Source organism: Diabrotica undecimpunctata, chromosome 7 (genome assembly GCF_040954645.1).
Source record: "Diabrotica undecimpunctata isolate CICGRU chromosome 7, icDiaUnde3, whole genome shotgun sequence".
Taxonomy (NCBI): Eukaryota; Metazoa; Arthropoda; class Insecta; order Coleoptera; family Chrysomelidae; genus Diabrotica; species Diabrotica undecimpunctata.
The window spans coordinates 42,253,971-42,274,255 of NC_092809.1; the positions used below are offsets into that span (position 1 = coordinate 42,253,971).

At 34.4% G+C, this 20,285-nt stretch overlaps 1 protein-coding gene across 2 annotated transcripts in view; it reads left to right on the plus strand.

Annotated features, from left to right (window-relative positions):
• LOC140445264 (acyl-CoA synthetase short-chain family member 3, mitochondrial) overlaps positions 1–20,285 on the plus strand; it is a 127,103-nt gene that overhangs the window by 39,946 nt on the left and 66,872 nt on the right. For both annotated transcript variants that reach the window (XM_072537185.1, XM_072537184.1), the window contains exons 3-4: positions 14,235–14,379; positions 15,978–16,122. In XM_072537185.1, the coding sequence (XP_072393286.1) occupies positions 14,235–14,379; positions 15,978–16,122 (290 nt within the window). The remainder of the gene's footprint in view (positions 1–14,234; positions 14,380–15,977; positions 16,123–20,285) is intronic.

The following is a 20,285-nucleotide window of genomic DNA, read 5'->3' on the forward strand; positions in this document are numbered from 1 at the left end:
GTAGGAGCTGATGCAAAGGAGGGAGCAAAAGAAGGCGTAGGGATAATAATTGCACCGAATAGACTACAATACGTTATAGAAGAAACATAAGTTAACCAGAGAATATTATCGCTGAAAATGAAACTGATAGACGAGGAAATATGGACAATAATAACAGCCTACGGAGTAAATGCAGATGCAAAAAAGGAAGAGAAGAATAAATTTTTCGAGGAGCTCCAAATGCAAATTGACAATGGGGAAGAAAATATAATTGTAATGGGAGATCTAAACGGTAGAGTTGGAAATAATAACAATGGAATTGAGGAATGCATGTGAAAAGAAGTAGAAGAAATACTAAACAAAAATGGTGAAAGAATAATAGAAATATGTATGGAGAATAAACTTCTTATAACAAATACAAAATTTAAACATAAAGAAGTACACAAATACACGAGAGTACAAGAAAGCAGAAATGAAAAATCAATCATAGATTACTTTTTGGTAAGTAGCAACAAATGGAAAAGAGTACAAGACACGAAAGTGAAAAGAGGCTCAGATATTGGCAGTGATCATCATCTAATAATAATGAGAATGAGAACAGCTAAAGAAATGAAAGAAAAGAGTAGAAAGGTAGTAAATGAAAAAGTAAAAAGCTACAAATTAAAAGAAGAAAAATATAAGAAGATATTCCAAGAAAAATTAGACAATATTTTGAAAGGTAGGGCAAAAACTGCAAGTATAGAAGAAAAGTGGGAAAATCTCAAGACCAACTTAATCATAACTGCTGAGGAAACTTGCGGGAAGTCAAAAACAGCAAATAATAGCATGAGGAGAACTGAATGGTGGACGGTCGAAATACGAAGGAAAGTAAAGAACAAAAAAGAAAAATGGAAGAGATATCTAAGTACAAAGCGCCCTGAAGATTATGAGGCATATAAAGAAAAATAAAAGAGGTTAAAATAGCATATGAAACGCAATAAATGAAAGCAGAAAAAGAAAGGTCATGGGAAAAGTTTGGACTAAAAATGACAAATAATTATAGAGAAAATCAAAAACTCTTCTATGAACCATTAAAACAGCCCAGACAAAAGAAAGAACACATGATGCCGAATATAAAAGACATGAATGGAAAGGTAATAACAGAAGAAAACCAAATAATAGAAAGATGGACAGAACATTTCAAAGAGCTAACTCATACATACAGCAATAAATGTAGATCCCATAACAACAGAGGAACTAGAAAAGCCAATTGAAAGAGATAAATTAGGCAAAGCACCAGGCAAGGATCATATCACCCCGGAAATGATAAAATTCATGGGAATAGAGGGAGTGGACAGCATAAAATAACTAATGAATGATCATAAAGAGAACAGAAATACCACAGGACTGGAAGAAAGACATTATACTACCAATACACAAAAAGGGCGACAAGATAAACTGTAATAATTACCGAGGTATTACTATATCAAGTATTCCTGGGAAGGTATTTGCAAGAATAATAGAAACAAAAATAAAAACCCAAATAGAACCAACTATGGAAGATATACAATGTGGATTCAGGAAGGACAGAAGCACACAAGACCACATATTCACAATAAGACAAATAAGTGAGAGAGTAATCAATAAAAATAGAGAAATACATATATGTTTTATTGATCTGAAAAAGGCGTTTGACAGAATACAAAGAAAGGACGTATAGAGGACATTAAAGGAAAGAGGGGTTGACAGGATAACAATTGATGTAATAAAGGATATGTACAATAATAATACAAATACGGTGAGAACCAACAACGAGGAATCCGAAGAATTTACTACAAGGCGTCAAACAGGGATGCGTGTTGAACCCACTGCTGTTCTCAGTGGTACTGGATGAAGCAATAAAGAAAGCCAAGAGAAGAATGAGAAAACTAACATTAGGATACTGGCAAATGAAACAGACTCAACTATCAGAGCTTCTATTTGCAGACGACATGGTTTTGATAGCAGAAAACAGAGAAGACCTACAGAACAACCTTGAAATCCTAGAAGAAGAACTGTCAAACATAAATATGAAAATAAATATAGAGAAAACAAAAACAATGATAATTTCAAATAATAGAAAGAGACACGCAATACAATTAAACGGAAAACAACTAGAACAAGTGGAACATTTTAAATACCTAGGAGTAATAATTGAATCAAACGGTGCACAAGACATGGAAATAAATGAGAAAATGGGACGAACAGGAAGCTTATCTAAGACTATGAAAACAACATTTTTGGGGAAAAAAGAAATACTGGAGAAGGTGAAAACGGCAGTCGTTAAATCAGTAGTTAGGCCTACACTCTTGTATAATAGCGAGTCATTGACATTGACTGGGAGACAAAAATCTCGAGTCAATGCTATGGAAATGAGGTTCCTGAGTAAAATAGCAAATAGAAAGAGGACAGACAAAATACGAAACGAAACAATCAGACAAAACCTAAAACTAGAACCAATAAACGAAAAAATAGTAGAGAGGCAACTAATATGGTTCGGGCGCGTATGTAGAATGTCAATTGAAAGATTAACAAAACGAGTGTTTAAAACGAGAGTGCAAGGGAAAAACAAACGAGGAAGACCAAGAGTTAGGTAGGTAGACGAAATCAGAATTGAGAAGAAAGGATTGACATGGGAAAGTGTACGAAATCTAACACAAGACCGGAAAGCATGGAGACAGTGCAAAACTTAACTCCACCAGCCTTACACCTAACGGTAGAAAGGCTTAGGACTAAGTAAGTAAGTAAGTGTTGTTTTGGTAGATATTTTCGATCGTTTTGATTATTCCTATAGGTATCTCTCTTGCCTACAATAAGTGGATAATCTCCTTTAATTTAACCTGGTCAAATACCTTCCGAAATGCTATACCGAAATATAGATATGCCGGTTTGTAGAATTCCAATGATTTCTCTTGTACTTGACCCATTTTAAATATAGCGTCGGTGAATGATCTTCCCGACCATTTTCCCGACAATTCTTGTTGTTCTACTGTTAGTGTTATAATTTATTAGTGTTATAAGAGAGGTATTAGGATGCTTGATCTCCATTTTTGTGGAATTCTGTTTTGTTCTATTATTTTTTGGATTAGTTTTAAAAGTTGTTTGGTCAGATCTGGTCCTCTTTACTGAAAAGCGTATACCTTTTCAGCCGGTGTGCTTTCTTGAAATAAGTACTGAAATTAAGCACTGAAACAAGTGTATCACGTCTTTTATTTTAGACTGATTAATAGAAACCCGAGACAAAGGTGTTAGAGTAAGATCAAGTGGCAACGTTTTTGCATATTTAAAAGGGGTATGCATTTCAAAGTAGGTTTTAGAAGCAGCCAGTGTCACAAGGATTGTATTTTAAACTCACAATCTTTATTCACAAGCTTCTTCACAAAATAAGGAAGAAGTGCTGCATCCCAGTCATATATTATAAAGGAGTCATGTTTGGAATAGAGAGAAGAAGGAGTTGGTCTGCACTGTATGATTTTTTTCTAGGCAGACTTTGGGTTCCTCGACATCTTGAACTCTTTTTGCCTGTCTTAGAAACCCAAAATTTCTGTCGCACTAACTAAAGGAGTGTACACGAACAGGATAAATATGTGACACTTCGACTCTGTATAGTTTTGATATCCAAGAACAAAACCGTAACAAAGATTGATTTTTATTTTGGTCTCCAGCTGTATCTGATAGAAGAACAATATGCTTGGTATTAGGATCTTCTTCTTCTTAAAGTGCCTATCCGTTCCGGACGTTGGCGATCATCACGGCTATCTTCACTTTGCTTATTGCAGCGCGGAACAGGTATTAGGATAATCTGCTAATTTATTATAAGTACAGTCAAAAATGAATGAAGTAACACTACTTGCTCCTTTTTTACATTGAGATTCTATGAAGGAATATACATATGATGATCCATCATTATGAACGTGTATATTGAATACATAAAAGTCTCCTTCACATACAGAAAACCACATTGTCAGAAACCAGATAGACTTTATACTCGTAAATAGCAGATATCAAAACTCTATAACCTCAGTTAAAACTTATCCTGGAGCAGATGTTAACTCAGACCACAATCCGTTAGTTGCTGACGTGAAAATAAAATTTAAAAAATTGAACTCAGAAAACAACAACCAAAAATTAATGTAAGAATGCTAAAAAATGAAGAAATAAAAAACGAATTAAAAAATAATGTGAATGTTAATATGCAGAAACACTAACTGGCAACAAAAAAATTATGGACGTAAATAAAAAGTGGTATAATATAAAAAATACATTACTGAAACCAGCTCAAGAAAGTTTGATACAACATAGGTCAGAGGCTAAAAAACAGTGGATGACAGAAGAAATACTATTACAGATGGAAGAAAGAAGGAAATATAAAGGAAAAGATCTATAGAAGTATAAAGAAATATAACGAATAATTAAGGAAGAAATCAAAACAGCTAAGGAAATCTATTTGATGAAACAATGTAAAGATATAGAAGAACTAGAAACAAAATATGATATGAAAAATATGCACAAAAAAATAAGAGAAGTGACTAGAATGGGTGGAAATAGCCAGCAAGGACACATAAAAGACAAAAAAGGAGTACTACTAGGATTTACCAGAGAAATTAAGATGGGAGGAGTACGTTAGAGAACTTTTCCAAGATAAAAGAGGTGGAATGCAGAAAATACAAGAATTAAATCCTTTAAAGAGACAGACGATCACGATGGGTGAAATCAAATATGCTATTAGCTATTAAAAACTCTAAAGATAATAAGGCAGCTGGATTAGATGAAATACCAGTAAAACTGTTAAAACTAGTGGAAGAAGATAACTTGGAAGTATTGGCAGATTTATTCAACACGGTGTACGATACGGGAATAATACATCAAGAGCGGCTGAAGTCAACATTTATAACCATCTCTAAAAAACAAGCAGCAAAAGAGTGTTCTGATTATCGAACACTAAGCCTCATGAGTCATACTTTAAAAGTATTGCAGAAAGTAGTACATAAGAGAATATACGAAAGGCTAGTGGAGGATATTAGCGAGACAGTTCGGGTTCCGAAATGGAATTGGTACTCGAGAAGGACTATTTGCCAGCAACATATTGATTCAGCGATGTCGGGATGTAAACGTTGATCTATACTTGTGCTTTGTTGACTACGAAAATGATTTCGATAAAGTAAGACATGAAAAACTAATATCAATACTTATGAACAAGCGCATTGACAGTAAAATTATAAATATGTGCAAACATTATATTGGAGTGCCATAGTTCAAATTGATTGGCAACACTCAAAAGAAATGAAGATCTGTAGAGGAGTTAGACAGGGATGTGTTTTATCGCCACTTTTGTTTAACTTATATTCTGAAGAAATTTTCCAAAACACGCTTAATAATATCAAAGCGGGAGTTACTGTTAACGGAAAATTAATTAACAACTTACGATATGCAGATGACACTGTGATCATAGCAACGAGTATAGAAGATATACATCTTATCGAAAGCTTAAGTATGCATAGTGTTGAGATAGGAATTACTATAAACGCTAAAAAAAGAAGTGCATACTAATTACAAAAAGATTACAAAATATGCATCACCTATTGACAATCAATGGTAACGTGATAGAACAAGTAGAAAAATATCAGTACTAGGAACTGTGATCAATGAAACCAATGATTCAGAAATAAACAGGCGAATAGAGATTGCCAAATCAGCATTTATACGAATGAAGCCACTCCTAACGTGCAAAAATCTAAATTTGGAGATCAGACTACGTACCATTCGCTGTTATATATTTTCAATATTATTATATGGAGCTGAGACTTGGACAAATAAAAAAGTGCAATTTACAAAGAATCTAGGCTTTGGAACTGTGGTTATACCGCAGTGTATTAAAAATATCATGGACTGATATAATTACAAATAAAGAAGTACTGGAGAGGGTTGGTAAAGAAACAGAGTTAATCACCACTATACAAACCAGAAAACTGGAATATCTAGGCCACGTGATGAGGGTACCAAAATATGAAATTTTGAGACTCATAATACAGGGAAAGATTCAAGGAAGAAGATCTGTTGGCCTAAGGCAGAACTTATGGTTGAAGAATCTAGGTGATTGGTATCAATGCAGATCGATTGATTTGTTTAGAGCAGCAAGTTCAAAAATAAAAAAAAAAAACATTATAATTGCCAACCTCCGTAGGGAGACGGCACTCTAAGAAGAAGATATTAAATACGTTTATCCATAAAAGTCTTTTATAGAACTGTTTTGTTATGCTGAGCTTTGGGAACAGTAGATTTTGTGCGTAATCAAATTCCAGGACAAGAATGCCACTATCATCTGTTGCCTTTCTCAAGTAATCATTTTTTAGCTTGGAATGTGCCTCTCTTGAGTCTATGAGTCTCTCTTTATGGAGATTTTAATCAACACGGCATTCATCATTCCGGTTCTTTTCTAGTTTGATTTCACACACACGACAAGGAGAGTAACATAAGATGGGACACTTTTTTTGTTCCAACGAATTTTAAACAATCATTAAGGCAAATGAAAAAACAAAATATGGAAACAGAAACTTTATAACATTGACAAGAAACATTTTCATAGATAATATGTAAAAAAACAAAACTTTTTTTTCTAATTTAAAATGCAAAAAACTTTGCAAATGTCCCATTTTAGGCAACCTATATCCTAAAATGGGACATGGGGTTACTCAAAAAGGGACACTAAGTACAACAGTTGATACATGTGAAATAAAGTTCATCTAAAATTCCACAAGTTTCATTTGCCCAAAGGCAACAGTTTTTGCACTGATACCAGTCCTCTTTGCTAGATGCGTAAATACATTTACACACTGCACACAACTCCTTTTCTTCGCGCTCTTTTTTTTTGTTCTGAGTCTAGCTTTCTTTTGCCTTTTCCACTTTTATTTTTTGTATTTTCATTCGCTTCAAGTTCATTTTTATACGGAGACTCAGTAAGAATGGTTGATGGTAGGGACCTATTAGAATTCATTTTCTTTTTTCTGCTCCGGGCTACTGGAACAGGACTTATCTGCAATATGCTGATATGCTTTTTCTGAGATTTTTCACTTTCGTCCTGGATTTTTGATGTTGAAGGTTGTGGATTATTTAAGATTCCGGCGTTTTCCTTTGATTTTTTCTTATTCGGGATATTTAGTGACTGATCTTTACCCAGAATGGACACTTCATTGGTGTTACTTTCAATAACTAGAGGGGGAGGGGCTTCAGTTCTGTCGTTTTCTTCCAAAGGTAATTCTGTCGTTTTACTTGGGGCAAATTCGTATTCCTGAAATATGTCGGGGTTGTATGGCCATATGCCAGCTGCTCTAAAACCATTCATAGCAGTTTTAACAGAGGCTGCCTGTGAAAAAGCATCAGTTACCGCTGCAGCAACCTGATATATGCCAAAAGTACGTCCAGGGTGGTTTTTCATCCATCTATTTAGCCCAGCGTCGTAGAATGTCATAAAAGGTTTAAAAAATGACACATCTAATGGCTGCATTTTGTGCGTGCAATGAGGAGGCAAGCTTAAAAGGATAAGATGGTTTTCTCTTGCAAAATTGATTACGTCTAAGCTTTTGGTGTGCGAGACATGACCGTCTAATATTAATAGGACTGGTTTTTCGGCAGTAGGTCTTACATTATCCACAAAATATTTCAAATATTTCAAAAAAACGTCGCGGTCCATCCAGCCCTTATCTTGAGCAAATGCTACACTTCCATTGGGAGCATTATCCATAAGCTCAGGTTTTATCCTCTTACGAGCAAAAATAAATGCTGGTGCTAGAAAATTTCCCGTCGCACTCATTGCACAGACGAGTGTGGTGTTCACTCCTCGTTCGGCACTTGTTAGCCCTCCTACCTGTCGTTTACCTTTCTGAGCTAGTACTTTAGACAGCTTTTGTACTGTTGTTACTCCTGTCTCATCCACATTCCATATTCGATCAGGAGACAAATCATACTTGGCAAAGATGGCTTCTAAATTTTTGAAAAATGTCGAGACAGCATTTTTGTTGAAGCCCGTCGCCCTTGCGTAGGACGTTGCTTCTGGTTTTCTAAGAGAAATGTTCGAATGACGGGACAGGAAACAATAGAGCCATTTTTTGGAAGCCATTCTTGTCACTTGGTTGAAGTTGTTGGGGATGCCGTTAATTGCAGCGAAATCGAAGGCTAATCGACGAAGTTCTTTATAGGAAACTCCAAAGAATCTTGATTCCATTTCCAAAACGTATGCTATAATTTCCTGTTCTTGCTGTTCATTGAAAACGCTACGAAATCTGCCCAGATGTTTTTCGCTGTTCTGTACCGTTTTATTTTTATTTCCCGTTCTTCTTGCGAGGGTACTTTTTGGCACATTGTAACGTTCTGCCGCGTCTCTGATGGAAAGCTCTCCTTTATGGACCTTGACAATCGCCTGCGACATATCTGTTTGAGACCACTTGCCGCGATTGGTTTTTCTAACATATTTGTATTTTTCTAAGTTGGGCATCTAGAAACAAGAAAAAATGCTGTTTACTATTCACATAGTAACTCTTTAAATAACCCTACTAACCGATAACACTTTATAAAAATATGTTTTATTTTTATTGTAATGCATACCAAATATAAGAGAAGAAAATAGAATAAGTTACCTAAGATGGGACGTCTCGACTTAGGAAACTTCTTTCTGTCCCATCTTAGGAATAATGAATATACAAAAAAATTTCATAACCCTACTTATCAGCAGTCGAAAATAAAATCATGCAACCATAGCAATATGTACAGTATAAAGTACCTAATGTTATGCCAAATAAAGAAATAAAACGCACTTACATTTTCCGAGTAAAAACACGCCTCGAATAAACCAGAATATTTTAACGAATGGCACGATAACAAGCAACGGCTTCTCACAGGACACTGCGAGATCGATGATGGCCGATATTCGTAAAACTTGTTCATACTGAAGGAAGGTTTCCGCACGGGACGGTAGATGTCAGTAGCCTCACAGAATAGACGGGCAAATTACGTGTCTCATCTTAGGTTACCGTCCCGTTTTAGGTTACTCTCCCCTAATCACATGTGTTATTCTTCGGTTTTTTTAACGTAAAATTAGTTTCTCTGAAAAAGTTGAAATAGGTCTTGTATTTCATAGTAAATGTATTCCCAGTAGTGTCTTATACAACTTTTGAAACTACTCAAAAATGTTCTTAATTGTTAGGTCTGGGTTGTTGAAGTACAATTTGTTTGTTTTTGCAGGAGTGTAAAGACTTGGTTAATGTGGAATAGATTTTAAATGTTCTAAAGCCCCAGAATAAACATAAGAAATTTTTTTTGGTTTCCGTATTTTCCACATTTTTCATCAAGTGGAGTTTTCTCAACAATTTTTTTCTATAATATGCTTACACGCTTCACTCCTAATTGATGTAAGTTAACAAAAAATGAACGGCACACGGGCACATCACAAACAGAAGTTTTAAGCTTGTATTTCCAGTGAAACTGTCTGCTAATTTTGGGATTTTTTATTTTTCTATACCTTTCTGGAGGCTCCCCTAGTCTTGTTCTTTTTTTAAACAATTATCATAAAAAGAGTCAAACAAACGCTTTTTATCCTGCGAAGTTATTTTTGAAAAACATTTTTTCACACAACACTTACGGACATGAGAAAATACTTTACTCTTTACAGCTTTTCCCGTAAATTTTGACACATACTCCTGTCCATTCTGCCTAGCCATCGCTTTAAAATACACTTAAACTTACAGTTTAAAATGTATCATAACCTCAATCACATTGTCAGAAATTCACCAAAACCGAGTTGACTTACAGGCACAAATCTTTCTCAGCCGTGTCAACACTAAAAAACGTGTTGTACAAACTTAAAAAACTGTAATATCGTAGACAAAATTGGTAGACTGACATAGGCCTATAGGCCTTTATCCTAGCCACCGCCTCAATTGCAAATTAAAAGATTATAATTATTACAAACGAGAATATGGGTCTGTTACCGTTGTAAAATTACTTTTTCTCGTCAGACTCTAGTTATCTGTCAATATATCTGTAAGAGACTTATACCACGTAGTAAGTACGGATTTTCTACGTATACCTTTTCAAAGCCTGACAGTTATTAATAAATTTTTTGATAGTCGATAATTGACCACTTTCACCCTTCAGACAAAATCAGAAAAAAAATTCGTCAGACAATATAAAAAGTTGTTTTTGCTGCTGTTAATGAAAGTATCCTAAAAAAATAAGCCGTTTATCTATGAATTTCGTTACAGTCGTTTTTTCGACATGTTTGAGTCCTCAGACGCGTTGAATGACCTATATTTATCATCATATAATTTTGTTTTCGTGTTTTTCTTATAATATTTAAGCTATTTAATTAAAAAGCATATCTTTATAAAATCTATATAGGGGAGAAGTGGGAGGTGTGGGACACTTTTTGAATATTTTATTTTAATTATTTATTTGCTCTTCGTGAAATAATAATGCTAGGATATGTTAGACAGCCCTTTGGCCTACTCAATTTTAAAAAAATGGCTGATATAAGTATTTTAAAATGAAGTATAATGAATAATGTGAGGAGCTGCAAATGTCCCATACCACCCATACCAATGGGGGGAGTGGGACACTGCTAGGGAGGTCCGGGATAGGATGTAATAAATGTTTTTTTTTTTCAACACAATAGAAACTTTTCTTTATTGTACATTGTATTTTGACAATTTAACCGAAAATACAAACAATGATTTTACTCTCTCTGTACCTCCAGATGATATTGGTGCAGGCAATTTAAGCAATATATCCTGTTTCTCAATAACGCTATTGTCCCCCACATTCGAAAAATAAAATTGTCAGATTCCTCCTTTTTTACGCATAAATTGAACTTCAACTTCATCAAATGAATCACACTTCAATACTCTCCCAACATAATAAACAACATCCTTTTTATTACAAAATTTAACAGGCACAAAATCGTCAGTCTTAAGATTCACAGAACTATTATTCCAATCTATTTCTTTCATTTCGTCCTCCTCAGAACTCAGAGATATTTCTAGATCATCATCTGTATTTTGTTATGAAATTTGTACTTCCTCGAACGAAGACTCAAAATCTTCACAAACTTTCTTCCTATTAGATAAATTGCGGATGGCTACAGATAATTTACCAGACTTCTTGCTTTCTCTCTCAACAGCTAATCCTTCGGCCTCTGCTTTCTCTGGTGTTCTAGTTAAAATACGACTTCTGCCTCTCTTCCTTTCTCTTCGAGCTTCTTTGCGTTGTGCAACTAAGTGCTGTAAGAGTCTTTAGAAGTTGATGGTTTTTCAAAAGATGTAGAAGGATCTTTTGAGGAATTATGTAAACTGGCTGTATGGTCAATTCCAGGATATTTTTGTTCGGCTGAGGCAGAAGTACCATTATCTTGTGCAGATGGAGGAGGCCGGTCAGTTACTGAAGACATTAGAAATTCTGCTTTGGTAATGGCTCACCGTTGAAAGGGTAGATAACAGTCTTTCGAAAACCAGCAATAATGTTCTTCTGCGTTACAGTCAAAGGTAAGCTTGTCCCACAAGATCACCTATCCAGTAGATGGATATTGTTTTGCCTGGGTGATTCAGTAGGCAATCATTACAAACTCTTTTATATTGACTTTTAAATGGGGCAAAAACAGACACATAGAGGAGCTGCAGTCTGTGATTAAAATGTGGTGGAAAAGTTAAAAGTATAACTCCTTTTTCTTTTGCTGTTATTATCACTTCTAAACTCACATGGCTCTCGTGGTTGTCTAAAATTAACAATATTGATTGCTCCTTAGTGCATTTTGTGTGATGAATTATGTGTTCTAGACTCTGTTTAAAAAGATCACTTGACATCCAACCTGTCTTGCTAGTTATTTTAATGCTGCCTGGAGGTGCACCATTTAAGAAAAGCTCCTTATATCTGACTCTGGTAAACACAAATACAGGTGGTAAAGCGTTTCCTATTGCATTTACTATAAAAAGGCCAGTGATTTGGTGATTTGCTCCCCACTTTTAGCCGATATCACTTGTCCTACTTACTTTTCACCACGCTTAGCCACAACCTTAAGTGGAATATTGACTGTACTAAACTTATTCCTGTCTCATCACAGTTGAATATACGATCTGAGGTAAGATTATACTTCTCATAGATAGATTTTAAGTTATTTAGGAACATATCAACATTGGTTTTGTTGAAGCTTGTTGCCCTTCTCAGACTTGTAGCTTCTGGAGACCTTAGTGAAAGTTCTTTGTGGCGTTCCATGAAGCCCTTGAACCAGTCATATCCTGCCATTTGGTTAACTTTTCTTGAATTGCCTACTTTACATTTCAGGGCACTTGCATATTGCCACGCTAGAATTCTGACCTAAACTGATGTTAAACCATGATGCATTCTACTTGCAGCCAGGATGTATTCTACTAGCGCCAATTCTTGCTCTTCGGAGAATACCATACCATATATCAAATTAGAACAAAAAACAAAGCATTCCTTGTTGGGAGCTTAATCATATTTCTTAAAATGGCGTTGAAGAGCCGATTTTGCAATACTATAAGTTTTGCTACCTGCCTTATGCTGTTCCCTTCTTTAGTCTGCTGAATGGCCTCCACAATGCGAGACTTTAATGGAGCAGTCCTCTTAGGATTTTTCTTCTTCCATTTATGAGACATCTTACACTATAACAAAGCAAAAATATACTATTAAAAGAATTAATTAAATAATATCAAATTAAAAATAATACAACGCAAGCTATGTCCCAGTCCTCCCAGTGGAGCATTTTACAATAAATCAGTGAACAAACATAACCTCAAGGTGCCCCATTTTGTATTATATAATTTACAAACTTTAATAAAACCTTGAAATATTATAATAATCAGAAAAAATAATTTACAAAGTTAAATTCTTGCCTTTCCAAAATTAAAATCAATAATGTTTTCTCTTTATCACAACACATGTGCTTCTCGAACAATAAACGAATAGGAAATGCTACAACCAGTAGTGTATCGGACGAGAAAGTACAGAACTGATAGTTCACATACAAAGGTTGGAAATTTGAAATGTCCCACACCTCCCTTGTCCCAGACCTCCCACTTCTCCTCTACAGGTTTCGGGAAAATTAGAGAAAAAACGTCACCGGGACTAATGTTGGGCTAAGCTGTGATTCTGCAATCACAGGTATAACTGTGATCGTGATTTTTTATTCATTGTGATTTTTACCTGTGATTGTGATTTAACAGAGCAACGAAATAGTTGTGTGCGTATGTTAAACTCATAAAAAGTGTTGCCATTGTACATCATAAACTTCTACACGTGTTATTATTTTGTCTAGGTCACGATTATAAAATTGGGTTTCAGAGAACGCGTAAAACGCGTGAAAATAATTTTGTATTAATAAATAATTTGATGTTTTTTTCATTGTTTCTATTTTATAAAAATAACAGTGATATACAATATGAAGTAAAAATAAAGTAAATAACAAAATAAATTTGTTGAAAAAACTTTTATTTAATTATAAATATAGGTAACTAATTATTATAGTGTACAAAAAACCAAACAATTTTATAATAGTTTTAAACATTCAATTTTTTTATAATATACATTATAACTTATCACTACCTACTACAAATATACACTAAACTAACCATGTTCATATTCGTCCAATTACGATATAATATTATCTTTGCCTTTACATTTCTCATTAGAAAGAGACTTCACAATACCACCGATGCGTCGACTACCTCTATCTCGTTCCTTGTTATCCTGTTACACGTCTCTCATTTCACAACTTTCCGACTGAGATAAGAACGTGATATGTCACGTTTTAGCGATCAAGAACTACAGACATAGAATAAGACCGAAATCACAGTCACAGTATATTTTGTTTTTATTCACAGGTCGTGATTGTTATTTTCTAATCACAGCTGTTAAATCACAGGATAGTGATATTTAGCCCACCTCTAACCGATACCAAAAAAAATCGCAGACGGAAACCGTGTCAGATTCGGCCTAATGAAGCGATACTCAAAGTTTGAAGAGATTATCTATCATAAACTTTTTTGCATACTGTCACTCTAACTAATACGACCGTAGAAGTAGATGTTAGTTTTATTATTGTACAGATTAATGATTTTTTACAATCTTCAATATACATCTTTTATTTTAATTTAACTCTCAGTCTTTAGTACATTTTTCAAATCGAAAGAATGGTTGTTTATATTTAATACATTTTAATCAATTTATTTAAGGTTTGTGGGAGGAGAACTGAACGCCTGTTATAATGCTGTAGACCGACATGTAGAAGCAGGTAAAGGTGACAAAGTTGCCTTAATTTATGACTCCCCGCTACTGGGTATTGTACGAAAAATCACATACTTTGAGCTACAAGAAAAAGTAAGTATACTCCTACATTTAATTCCAAAAGTTTTGTTGTCTTTGACAACAATATTCTAATAAATACTCCAGTCATCAGGAACGAAAATGCCACTGAACCTGTAAAAATCATACGAACAAGCGAAATTTTGCTGAAAATGTCAATTTTGTTACTCCAAAAAAGATGCAAAAAGGTTTGCCACTACTAGCCCCGGGTTTCGTATTAAAACCCCTCTCGTAGTGGAAAAAAATGGAAAACGTCAATTTATCAAGAATCTGTACGCAGTAGAAAGAAATATTTTAAACAAGAAATGCAGCTGAGACATTTTTAACAAAAATGTTTATTAGCACTTTTTCCGCAGAATGAACCATTCTCTTAAAAACAACGCTTAAAGCAATCGGCCATTTTGAATGTCACTTATGCGTGCGAAATAAATTTTTTAATCAACTCGACGGTAAATATTCGATATCTTTTGACCAGACTGTCCTATCAACAAAACTCAAAATGCGTATTCCCTGTGACGTGATATCGTTTGTAATGTGAAAGTAATTCAGGGTGTTTTAGACATATTTCAATATCCTCATATTTGTTGCTAAAACTCAAAATCGAAATTTCGTGTCACAGGTTTAGAACATTGGGCTCTAATAGGTTCTCAGCCACCGGTCAATAGAAGTGATAAATTTTATTGATCTCATCGTAAATCTTAAAAAATGCCAAAAATCTTTATTAAAGATTTTTGTCAATGTGACACTCTGATCAAAAGATTCAGTCGAGTTGATACAAATTTATTTTAGAACAATGAAATTCACTTCCGTAATTTACATTCAAAATCGCCGGTAGCTTCAAGCTTTGTTTCTTAGAACAGAGTTTATTCTACATAAAAAGTGCTACCAAACATTTTTGTTCAACATTATCTCAGCTACATTTCTTGTTTGAAACATTTTTTCTACGCCGTTTTTATACGTCTACAGATTCTTCTATACTAGAATTTATCATCAATGCCCACAAAAATTTAATGTTTGAGCTGGTATCTTTGACAATTCCGTAGTTGGTCTTTTTGTCTTACCTGAGAATATTATAGGTGAAATGTACTAAAAATTATTACAAGACCCCATTGATCCAAAATTAACAGTAAAATAATCCATATGGTTGATGTTCCAACAGGATGGCGCCCCTTTGCATTATACATTTGTCATCACACTTCCACTCTTCAAGGACTAACTCAAAAGTATAATTATTGGCGATTTTTAATCCATCGATATCGTTTATCTTACATCGTCAACAATGGTGCTAGAACACAGCGTCCAACAACTATTCGGACAACATTGATCATCGAACCATGAGTTTCTGCAACGAACTTACGTATGGTCATGACTTGGCGCCCCATGTTGGGCGCCCTGTCGTCCATTTGGATCCACTCAGCCTGAGTGTCTGATGAGGCGTTGATATGCTGAAATGAGTCATAACACTCTATTGATACCGATTCGAACACGAGAAGTTTAACGAATTTGTCCTCCTAAGCCATTTAATTCAACGTAGAATCTTAAGATTTAAACAATTTAAATATCTATGTACGAGACCGACTTTTACCTCAAGTATAACAAATCAAATATTTCAGGTTTCAAAACTTGGTGGTTTGCTGCAAAGGTTAGGGGTCAGTAAAGGAGATAAGGTCATCATATATATGCCTCTCATCCCTGAAACGATTATGGCCATGTTAGCAGTTGCGAGGATAGGAGCAGTACACTCGGTAGTCTTTGGAGGTAAGCAATAAATATAGATAAACAGTAACTATTTAGTACCAAACAAAAAATTGTATGTTGGATCTACATAGCGTACAGATTTAAATTACGTAACACTCACTAATCCATTTGTGGAATAAAGTAGTAGAAAAGAAACTATAAATGAACAAAGAATTAAAACAATTTGAGCTACTCACCTGAAAGGGTCCTATGGGTAGAAAAGTTAACATTAATACTGACAGAGCGTCATGAGTTTTAATATCTGTATATAAAAAAGTCCTAAAATATATATATATATATATATATATATATATATATATATATATATATTATATATATATATATATATATATTATATATACGCATGAATGATCATATCAATCACTTGATATGATCATTCTAGTCTACTTCTCTTCCGATCTCTCAGCGTATTTCCTGTAATTATTCTCAGTACTCTGATCTCTGCAGTTTCCAGTAGCCTTTGTGGCTGTGTCGGATCTTGTTTCTGAGGCATATGTCATTATTGGTCTTACACTGGCTTTATAAATTCTTGACTTTATCTCAGTGTTAATGTGTCTGTTTCGCCAAATAATGTTATTAAGGCATTCTGCCAGTCTATTTGCTTTTTGTACTTGATCTCTCACTTATTTGTCCAGATCTCCATAGCTAGACAGTGTAATTCCCAGGTATGTTATTTCCATTAGTTTATTCAATACTGATGCCATCAATTTCTATTTTACATCTGGTTGGTTCTTTGCTGACTACTATTGTTTTAGTTTTCTGAGATGAGATTGTCATATTAAATTCTTCTGCTCTTTTGTTAAATCTGTGGACCAGTCTGCAGACTATCTTGATCTTGGGCTATCAGTATTGCGTGGTCTGCGTAACAGAGTATTTTTATTTCTTTGTTTTCCATTCTGTATCCTCTTTCTTTGTTAACGCTTTTGATAATATCATCCATGATCAAATTGAAGAGCATGGGGCTTAATGAATCCCCTTGTCTTATTTCGCTGCCTATTTCTATAGGTTCTGTAAGTTGTCTATCTATTCTGACTTCCATTTTGTTGTTTTGGTAGATGTTTTCGATAGTTTTTATAATATTTAGGGGATCTTCTCTATTAAACAGAAGATGGATTACATCTTTGAGTCTTACTCTGTCAAACCTTTTCTTTAGGTCTCAATTATATTCTAGTGATCTCTCATATTATATCCGGTGTATTGGTTGTATTTCTGATATTGTGCCCGGCAGATCCAAATAACATACGAAAAAGTCTGAGCTTCAGGAAACTCTGAGAGGAATGAATAATCGAAAGCATCTTACATATATGTTCAACCGAATATATGATTTAGACAAAATTTCAACTGACTGGTTAAAACCGATCTTTGTAATATTTCGGAAAACGATGTATCTAAACGATTCTAGTATCTACCAACTTATAAGTCTTATGAGGCATACTCTGAAAGTTTTTCTTCGAGTCATACTTGCTTGAATAACTTGACATGTGCAGAAAATAGCGGAAAATAGCCTCTCTCTTATTAGGTAAGAGAAAAGCTGTTGTTTTCAGTCAAACTATTAATTCAAAAGACTGATTACCAACGTCAAGATGTTTCTGTATGCGTCATAGATTATTAAAAAGCCTTCGACAAGTGTTGTACTTGTCCCACCATGTGGCGCTTACCGCAAAACCATCTATTGTGAAGTGCTGTAAATGCTTGATTTATTCTCTTAAGATAAAAATACTGAACGACACTGAAGCATTTGAAATGTAGTACCTGCGAAGACTCTTACAAATGCTACGGATAGCACATGTCGCGAAACAAGGAATTTTATGAACTGTAGGCTGCGAACAAGGACCACTCCACATCGTTAAGAGAATAAGCTGAGCTCTGGCAACAGATCAAAGAACATATACACAAGGAAGTCTAGAAAGTAGAAATACAAGGACAACTTAACGCTACAGGCAAATGAAGAGAGTTAGAGAAGATCCTGAGGCACATCATACAACTGGAGGGCTATACATCCCTAAAAAGCAAACAATGGATATTACAAGAAATAAACTCATTGATATCGAAAAGGAGACAATACAAGAATAAATACGAACAACAATAAAAAACGTCAATAAAACAATCAAACAAAAAATAAAAGTAGTGAAGGAATTGTGGCTATCAGAACAATATGCAGACATAGAAAGTTTAAAAAACAACATGACCGCTTTAACATATACAGAAAAATTAAAGAAACAGCTGGCATGTATAAAAAAAGATACATTGGAAACATAATGGACAAAAACAACAGACTAATAATTGAAAGTGCCGAGGAAATAATAGATGGGAAGAATATATATTAGACAGCTATTTGAAGACGACGAAAGAATGAAGAAAATAGAACCAAAAGGTAAAAATGGATATAAAATGATCAAAGGTTAAATTGAGAATGCATTAAAGCGTATAAAAAATGACGGGACCGGATGAAATACCTACAGAAATCTTAAGACTACTAGCAGAGAACTACGTTGATATACTAGTAGAATTATTCAATGAAATTTACTATACCGAGGAAATTCCAAAAGAATGGCTAATATTTGAGTTCATTTCAAAAAACCCAATGCAATGAAATGTGAAGATAATAGAACGATCAGCTTGATGAACCATGTTTTAAAAGTAAAATTTAAAAAGGAAAATCCCAGTGGATAGCTGTATACCATAGTTTAAAAACTTGAAGACAATGAAGTTGAAACTTCTTTTTGAAAAATGGTATAAAATTTTATTATTAAAATTTTTAAAAATTATCCAAAATAGATTTAAAAATTTTTAGAACGTTTTGGCGTAAGGTTCTCCTTTTTGGAGCTTGGAAATTCTACGTTTTTACTTCATTGTAAGTGTTTTAAAAGTCTTCTTGCGAGTTATACATGAATGTGTCTACAAAAAACTAGATAATAGAATAACAGGGAACCAACTGGGATTTAGAAAAGGCTTTGGCACTTCTTCTTCTTTGCGTGTCATCTTTGCGACGGAAGCTGGTAATTATCATGGCTATTCTGATCTTAGATGCTGCCGCTCTGAATAGTTCGATTTATGTGCATCCGTACCATTCCCTCAAATTACGCAACCATACGATTCGTCTCCTTCCTACACTTCTCTTGCCCTGGATTTTCTCTTGTATAGTTAATTAAAGTATGTTGTATCTTTCATTACGCATAATATGCCCCAGGTATTGCAGCTTTCGTGTCTTGATGGTTTCCAATATTTCCATTCTTTTGTTGACTCTTCTCATGACTTCGTTGTTTGTTACATGCTCGGTCCATGATATTTTCAGGATTCTTCTATACACCCACAGTTCAAATGCTTCCAACTTTTTAGTAGTTGACGCATTAAGTGTCTATGCTTTTATGCCGTAAAGCAGTGTCGAGAAAGTAGTAAACACCTTGGCAGCCTAACTCTCAAGTCTAATTTCAGTTCTCTTGCACAAAGTACCTTCCTCATTTTATTGAAGTTTGTTCGTGCTTTCTCTATTCGAACTCTGACTTCTTTGGAGTAATCGTTTATGTGATTGTGTTATTTGTCAGTCTTTCATCATTATTTTGGATTTTTGATATCCCCATAAATTTAGTTTTCTTGATATTTATTGATAATCCATATTCATCTCCATACTCAACCATCTTGTTCATTAGCTTTTGGAGGTCTTGGAGGTTGTCTGCTATTATGATGGTATCGTACGCATATCTAATGTTGTTAATTAGTGTTCCATTGACCTTATTCCTGCTGTTTCTCCCTCAAGAGCTCTTTTTATAATTTCTTCAGAGTATGCTAGTAGTGGTGACAATACTCACCCCTGTCGCATTTCTCTTTTAACTTCGAACTCTTCTGATGTGTGTTCATTAATGCGTATGTGTGCCTACTGTTTATAATACAGATTTGTTATAATTCGAAGGTCATTGTATTGTAATTGTTTTGCTTTGAGGACGTCCATTAGCTTTTTGTGGCGAACTTTATCGAAAGCATTGGCTTAATCTATGAAACAGACATACATATCATGATTCACATCCAAGAATCTCTGGATTAGTACGTTAAATGCAAAGGTACCGGGTACCTAAGCCTCTACGGAATCCAAATTGGGTTTCTTCAATATCCATATCATTGGTAAATGCGTTTATGTATGATCTTTAAAAACATTTTAAGTGTGT